The sequence below is a fragment of the Ictalurus punctatus genome, chromosome 22 (assembly GCF_001660625.3).
Source record: "Ictalurus punctatus breed USDA103 chromosome 22, Coco_2.0, whole genome shotgun sequence".
NCBI classification, from domain to species: Eukaryota; Metazoa; Chordata; class Actinopteri; order Siluriformes; family Ictaluridae; genus Ictalurus; species Ictalurus punctatus.
This window is the reverse complement of record NC_030437.2, coordinates 5775257-5783796: the sequence shown is the minus strand read 5'-3', so window position 1 is coordinate 5783796 and position 8540 is coordinate 5775257. Positions and strand designations below refer to the sequence as shown.

The window sequence follows — 8540 nt, the reverse complement described above, 5'->3', positions numbered from 1 at the left end:
AGGTCAACCGAACAGAGATCCCTTTTCTCCTTTGAAAAATGTATTTTTTTAATATGTCTAATGAAAATACTCAGCGTAATGGCTTTAACAGTCCGTCATGGGGAAGACTGGATCGGGTTAAATGGAACGCAGTGCCGAGGAGCATTAGTGAGCGAAACCACGCATTACAGTGTCTGGCAGCCATTTTGGAAATCATGCCGCACGTCATTTGAACGTTTCCAAACAGTTGAATAACGGTAGAGGGGGAAAAAAAAAACCAAAACACCATTTTGTTTTTAAATGACAAATTGTGCAATAATTACTGTGCTGTAAAGTGCATCATTATCGTGTCGTGCATATTTTATTTATTTTTTCCCCTCCACTACACGGCTGTTTTTAAAGCGTCGCTTAGGCCTCGTTGGCGTAGGAACTGCGTTAGATTGTCAGTCCGTCGCTCAGTGCAGATTATGGAGGTACATATTTACTGTACAAGATTAAACATCGCGAGCGAATGATGTCTTCAGTGTTAACAATCGTGGTGGGGGGGGCACTGCACTAAAAGCTTTACTTTACAATCCACTAATTAAAGGTTACTGCTTACCAGCTGGGAAGGCCAACCAGATAAGCCCTGGTCTCTGTAATCACAAGAAAGCTAGCACTCAGCTTTCTCTCTCTCACACACACACACACACACACACACTTTCTCTCTCTCGTTCTCTCAGGGTGTGTGGTTTTGTGAGGTGTGTGTCACTGTGCCACAACTCGGTCTTCCTTTTTTGGAAGCACTTTGCTCGTCCTCACATCCTGAAGCAGTCCGGGGCATTTTTGAAAGCCTCCATGTTTCCATTCTGTCATTTATCTCGTGCTTTTACTCACGAAGCATGAACCAGCAGGAGGGACGAGACGTGATGGCCGCCGGCAGCTGGGATCGGAATCGCTGCCTTGAGCCGGAGCCAAGATTAGAACGTTAACCGTCGCTGACGTGCTCTTCCTCTTCTTTCATTCATTTATTTATTTATTTTCCCCTCTGTAGATGGAAAAGAGATCTGTTTGAAAAGCGTCAGTTTGTCTCTACATGACCCAGAATGCCTACACACTGACTAGGTTTAGAGTAAGACAGTAATGTGATGAAGGTGTTCACATGAGTCGCTTTTAGAATACTCCTTTCACGTTCAGGTTTTACGTGTTCTAGAACATGGAGCGATTAACGGCACACGTGATTACGTGAGCGCGCCACGCCGTCCGACGTTCCCTCCAGAATTTCACACATTAACATACAGTAGGTCTTCGTTATGGGAGCGTATACAGGTTTGGGTGTTTAGATTTTTAATTTTACGAACGCTTCAAGTGCAGTTAATTATCCGTCATACTGTACGTGCAAATAGACCACTGCTTGAAGCCGTGGGCTGCGTCCCAATCCACATGCATGTATTTCGGCTACTATCTTCTGTAGCAGGTAAGTACGCGGTTTGGGACGCAGCCGTGATCTCTTGTCTGCCGTCAGACGGTCGAGCGCTGCCGTGTGTGATCGTGTCCTGTCGCACAATGCGGTGAAAACTCCCACACGACGTTAATAACGTCTGTAACGCACATCGATAACGCGACTAAAACAGGAATACTCCACACGTCTTAATTCCGTTTGTGTTTACTCCGAGTATGACTTTAATCTGATTAAGGTCATCAGTAATCACTGTTTACATGCTAGTTTCTTAATCAGAGTATCGTCTTAATCGGGTTATTATTGGATTATTGTTGTCCGTGTGAACGCACTGATTGATAGTGGTGCAGTGGGATTGAGCCCTCGCTTCATATCTGCATGAAGAGAGCGATGCAGCGGTGCTTATGTCCTTTAGTCTGTCCAGCTCTTTCGCTTCCTCTGCTCGAACGGCGTAAAACGCTTCTGGTATTGTGTCTTTTTTTTTAATTTTATTTATTTATTTATTTATTAAAATTTTGTATTATTCTTTTTTGTAATTCGTAGCTACGGTATGCGACTTGCTTATCTCCCAGGTTTAAAACTCCGAGAAGTGCCAGTGCGATGGATTACAAAACCGAATAATGGCCGCCTTCTCCTTATCCCAGGTCATCGTGTCTCATGCACAAGTCTTTATGTGCACTGTACGTTTAAGTCTGTTTAACTTAAACATTTACTATATTATCCAAACAGTAAGGCTTTGGTGCTGCGGCTATCTCTAGCAAAGGCGACGTTTGCGTTATCAGATTTTGCCTCCGTCTAGTTCTGACGGATCGCTGTTTATACGGTAGGCGTCTTGTTGCTATAGTTAGAGCAAGGTTATGGGAAGGGCCACTACTGATGGATGATTTGTCACGAACAGCTCTGAAAGCAGAAAACATTATTGTAGCAGTGAGCAGGTGAGAATAATAATAATAATAATAATAATAATAATAATAATAATAATAAAAACAAGGCTACAGTAAGTCACTCTCTGCAACCGTGGTGAGCAGAAAAGCAACACCAGTGGCAGTCTCGGAAACCTTGAGGCAGACAGAGATACAACAGCCATGCCCCATTCTGATTATTGATGTGAATATTAAATGAAGCTCTTGACCTGTAATATGCATGCCTCTTCACGCATCACGCTCCTGCCACTTGATTGGATACCTGCATGAATAAGCAGGTGAAGAGTTGTTCCTAATAAAGTGGCCTGTGAGTGAATTTGTATATAGCATGTGTGTGTATATATCCTTAAATTGTCTGTCTTTATTTATTTTTCTCCTTCAGAGCTAACACTTGGTCTGAGAGCAACGCCATTCAAGCTCACCAGCTCCAGCCACTCGACAGGATCCTCCCTCAAGGTATCCGCACACTTTCTATTTATTCTGTGAAAGAGCCATCTCGGTCGTCACAACAGTCTTTCAAAAACAGCTGCGCGAAAGCGAGGCCCGAGACAATCAATCCACCTGAGTGTCGAGTGCAGTGCCGAGCGGATTTATTTACATTTGACTTGGAATCTCCGGCTTTGCATTTATTTTTGCAAGTTTTTCCCACCCGCGTCGCTCTCTCGCACTGGCCTTTCTCCCACACCCCTGTTCTCCTCTACTGAGGACTGTAGGCCAGCGCTGTAATCTCGTTTAGGGATAAGGTCTAATCATCAGGTTAACAGAGGCGCTCTGGACAAACGAAGGATTAATGTCTGGGGGAAAATGCACGAGAGGGAAAGCAGACAAAGAATCAGGAAAGCGAGAGCAACTGCCAGAACAGCGACGCGAACGTTTCACGTTGTTGAAATCGAGACCCAGGTAAAAGCGAACAGTGGAATCATTACTGTAGGAAATGTGTACGCCATAAGACCTGTTTTTACTCGGCTTGCATTGAGGTTTGATATGACGACAGCTGTTCATACATTATGGACAAACAAGTATCATAATCGAACTGTCAGAGTGAAGTGCACCGGGGGGGGGCAGGGGGAACTCATCCTTGGTCTGTTTTGGGGGGGTAGCAGGGGGAACTCATCCTTGGTCTGTTTTTGGGGGGGGGGTAGCAGGGGGAACTCATCCTTGGTCTGTTTTGGGGGGGAGGGGGTAGCAGGGGGAACTCATCCTTGGTCTGTTTGGGGGGGGGGTAGCAGGGGGAACTCATCCTTGGTCTGTTTTGGGGGGGGTAGCAGGGGGAACTCATCCTTGGTCTGTTTTGGGGGGGAGGGGGTAGCAGAGGGAACTCATCCTTGGTCTGTTTTGGGGGGGGGTAGCAGGGGGAACTCATCCTTGGTCTGTTTGGGGGGGGGGTAGCAGGGGGAACTCATCCTTGGTCTGTTTTGGGGGGGGTAGCAGGGGGAACTCATCCTTGGTCTGTTTTGGGGGGGAGGGGGTAGCAGGGGGAACTCATCCTTGGTCTGTTTGGGTGGGGGTAGCAGGGGGAACTCATCCTTGGTCTGTTTTGGGGGGGTAGCAGGGGGAACTCATCTTTGGTCTGTTTGGGTGGGGGTAGCAGGGGGAACTCATCCTTGGTCTGTTTGGGTGGTCTCGAGCATGAACGATGCGCTTCCCTTTCTTTTAATATGCAGTGCAGATTAGGGAGCTGTGCACTCCTTTAAATGGCATCATTCAGCCAGCTAAAACCCGAATCAGGCCATAAAATGGACGGAGAAGTCGAGGCAATAGACGTTTTGTACAAACACCCCGAGATTAGGATCTAGAGCTTTTTAGCGGACGACCAGTGGAGTTTGTTTAATTAACTGAGATTGGATGTTTTGAATAAGGTTTCTGTTATTAAAGTGTTTTTAAAAAAAAGAAATCCTTAATGGCTATCAGTCATAGTTCAGGTTACACACACGTCTACCATATTCATGGAGTATAATGTACTGTTCCATCTCTGATCTGCTCACACTAGATGATCACTTTTTTTTTTTTCTTTTTTTTTTTGTAAACGAGTCACACTAAGAACATTCTCTTGCCTGCCTTGTTGCTAATTTTGTCTGCTCATTTCCTGGCTCCTCTTTCTTTTATGCAAAGTCGTGGCTGATATACGACGCGCCGATGTATTGCTGTCAGTGCCCAGAGGGATCAGAGGCATGCTCTCTGCACAGGCAGCTGTCTGATGAATGTTATTGTCCCGTACAGACTCGCATGCCGTTACTGCAAACCTTATCTTTGGAAAATTCACGTTTATAATGAATATAAACGTATAGCATCCACAACGATAGGTGTGGCTGCATCTGTTCATCTGTCGAAATTGTGTACATTTTTTTAAAGATGTACACCATTGCTTGAAGTAATTCGATTCAGTCGAATAAATCTTGCGTTGTTGTTGAACTCTGATGACTGAGTCTTTATTCATCATGTATACGTTACAGCACAGTGATGCCTCGAAGCACTGTTCCCAGTCGCTCCAGGGTTCCGCGATCGCAGAAACGAACGCGAAATCAAGCAAGCTTCGCAACACTCGCCGGTTTGGGCCGAGACGCGTCATGTGACATCGTCACAACGCGCCTCTTCGTTTCACGTGCGTCAAACGCGATTACAGCTAAAAGGTCTGGTTTACCAGCAAACCTCACCGCGAACAACTGTGCAGAGAAATGTAGTTCAGTTTCGCCAGTCAAGTCGTACATGCAACAACAAAAACAAAAGTTGCATCACAATTTTTATTTATTTATTTATTTTTTTAAATAAAAAAGCCGCAGCAAAATCGAGCATTTTGACCACAGCGATCACAATGAAATCCAGTACGGACTGTCCTCCCACAATGTAATAAACTTAGAATCTATTAATAGTTTACGATCATCTAATTGTCTCGACCACTGACTCTAGTTTGCAGTTCTTCAGCTGACAGCTTGTTGTTTTCTGCTGCACTGGAACTTAAATGTTGGCAGAGTTGCCAGTCCTCGGATGATCCGTTACCATTCCAAGCGCTCTGATTTTGGAGACTACGGCTTGGTAAAGACCCAGAGGCGTAAATATACGGGTTTAAATAGAGAATTATTTATATTATTGTAGGCTGCAACACTGTATTCAAGTAGCTCAGCGCATCAGCTGGGGTGTGTTTTGATATACCATTTTCACGAGTACTGAAATGCCAACCCACTCTGGTTATGGCGAGGGAATGTCCTCGATTGCGGAGTAAATGACACTTTTTGTGGAAGGATACGATGATGTAAAGTTTCCCGTGGAGCCAAATGATGATCCATCACTCAACACCATTGGAGTCTGTTGAAATGTAGACTTTCCACCGAACGGGAGACTGCTGGCGCGTTCGTATAGCAAGTTAATGCGTTTTCCTTCCACCAGAAGTATTCTGGGGCTTCTTCATAGATGATCCTGTGCTTTTAGTACACCACTGGAAGAAAAAAAAAATGAATCTACCTCTCTTTCAGTATTCTATAGAATACAAGAGACGATGCTGGGAGTCCGAGAGCGTGCAAACGGCTGTGGGGTCTCGGTGAGAAGGAGGATGTTGCTTTCTCCTCCGTCAATCAGAGCAGCGACAGTCGTGGGCTTCTTGAGAGGCCGGTAGATGCAGAAGAGGGGCAGAAAGTGCTTTCCTCGGTGTGTCTTGAGCTGCCGTTTGACGTAGCATTCAAAAGGACACTAAAACAAAATGATATACTGTAGAATACCTGGAGTTTTTTTTTTCCATACAGCTGATTTCTGAGCTCGAAGCCTGTTGCAATCATCACACCCGACTAGAGTGGGGTTTCAGTTTATTTAACGCTTGCACACACTTCATTTAGTGTGTTACTGGAAAAGAAACACTGTTCGCCTGTTCAACAGCTGCCTGTTGGCTGCTTGTAGAGGTGTGAAGGGCAAGCGCTCTAAATAGACAGCAGAAGAGGCTGAAGGGTGTTTATACACTAGAATAATGGAAGGACTGGTGATAAATAGACATGGCTGTGGCACCTGAGCTGGAGGGGGTGTCCTCGGCCTTGCAGCCATGGTGACTACATTCCAGCCCTGGATATTGGCTCTCCTGTTCTGACCAGCTGAAGAGAAGACGTGTGTGTGTGTGTGTGTGTGTGGTGGGGGTATAAAGAGTTGGGATTGTCGCAGCAAACTCTGTAGCCTGCTGCATGCACCTCCAGTGAAAGGTTTCATCTTTTGTTTGCTTTGCTATTTCCATTACTTGTTCCTGGATTTGGAAGAACCCTTCGCAAGTCCAGGCTCCTGTGTGTTCGTTACTAATAACCAAATATCTTCAAACCTCACCATGCCCGGCGTCGACCTCGACCTCACGGGAACCTCGGAAGACCAGATTGCACCCCTCACCGTCCTGGACGGCGAGTGTGAAGAGTCTGGGCTGGAGGCAGTGATCGGGGATCTCCTTGCCGATTCCCTGGTCGATGACGCCCCAGACAAGGACGGAGGAAGTGCCGACGAGGAAGTGTGCAGGCTGGAGCTCACTCTCCAACGTGCCGTGCAGGAAATCCACTGCGATCTCAAGGCATTCAGCGGGCACATCGGCGCACGTCTTGACGAGGCCGCAGCTCGGGTTGCCCCAGTTGTCGAAGCCGTTGCTACCTTGCACGAGGAGAATCTACGATTACGCCTGCAGCAGGAGACACTCGCCAGGCAGATAGAAGCTCTGTGTCATGCTCTCGGCCTTCCAGCAGCTCAACTTCCTCCGGATCAAGATCCCGAATCCCCAAACAAATCGCAATCTGACAGCAGTCCTGAGCCTATCCCACATCCGCCTACCTTTGCCCTCCGATGCTCTTCCTCCACATCTTCACAGACCGGTTGCTTCTCCCGTAGCAACAGCATGGTATACTTTTAGCATCATATGTTTTTTCCTTTTTGCAAAAACTCGCATTTCTGCACAGTGCAATCGATATCCTATAGGCCAGTTTTCAAGTAAGTGACGATGCACTCTAGTGCTCGTATGTAGCTTAAGGCACTGTGCATTTACACTAGACAAATAGTCCAAAAAAAGATCGAGCGTTATCCCTAGATAAGAGCAGCTGTCACAGGGAGGGTGACACCTCTGTGCCCTCTCTTCATGCCTAATCCTTTTGCTGTCCAAGTTCCATACCACTCGGGTCTTCAGCTTCATCCTGAACAATGCTCAGTTCTGTAGGATTCTTTAATCAGAACTGCGGCCAGCATGTCTAATTCGGCACCTAAAGGATTTTTGCCCAGCCAGTGACCCGAGTATTGTTTTGTTTTGTGGTAGTAGCAGTACATTTTCTAGCACTGGGACTTGCTGCACTCAGGTACCTTAATTAAAGGTGGTAATGAACATTATTTTTTATATCGCTGTATATCGTGTATGCAATTAAGCGAAAAGTTCTTATTATATGCTGCTTTGGATCGTTTATAAAAACCTTCTGTATATGAGAGAAGAATAGACCGGATGTCACTCTTATGAATTCACGGTGAGCTTAAGTAACCACGGCCAACTCTTACATCATGTGTCCGGGACTCTCCCCGCAGACACTTCATTCAATTAAAAGCTTGTTTTGTCTTTGCCAAGATTTATTTTTTCTCTACAGTAAGACTCGGGCTATTTTTACCTTGTTGTTTGGACCCGTCAGTGTTGGACATGTGTCCACTGAGACTGGAATTAAAATCTGCAGTGTTTATAGCAGAGGACAAAAAAAACCCCCACATCCTGTTGTAGCCTTGCTGACATTTTGACCACTTGAAATAAATCTGCACGAATATTCTATAGCACGTGTGCTTATGGAAAGAAAATCAGGTCTGTTTATAGCTGGTCCTCGTCTTCCTGTTCACTTGTCATCACTGAAGACACTCACCATATCCTGACCTCTTTCTGTTCTCTCTCTCTCTCTCTCTCTCTCTCTCTGACACACACACACACACACACACAGTGAGAGTGACTAGTTTATTAGTTAATAAGCTCTCGAACTCGATTGTAATTTAGTGGTTGTTAAAGGGCAATGTGTGGTGACGGACACCGTTGTGTGGTGTGTAAGGTAGAGCCGTTTATAGCGTCGTCCGTATTCTCAGTGAACGAACCATATGATCTATCCGCAGGATATCTCGCTGTAAATCCAGTTCACAGCCAATGCACACTACTTCCACACTAAAGTATTACAGTACGTGGCAGGATGAACTCCAGAGTGGCTTTGTGTAAACGTAAATAAATA

At 45.7% G+C, this 8540-nt stretch overlaps 1 protein-coding gene across 8 annotated transcripts in view; it reads left to right on the top strand.

Moving 5' to 3' along the window:
- The window catches only part of smtnb (smoothelin b), a 56152-nt gene that overhangs the window by 32591 nt on the left and 15021 nt on the right, over positions 1 to 8540 (top strand). For all 8 annotated transcript variants that reach the window (XM_053674236.1, XM_053674235.1, XM_053674234.1 and 5 more), the window contains one exon: positions 2723 to 2796. In XM_053674236.1, coding sequence (XP_053530211.1) covers positions 2723 to 2796 — 74 coding nt within the window. The remainder of the gene's footprint in view (positions 1 to 2722; positions 2797 to 8540) is intronic.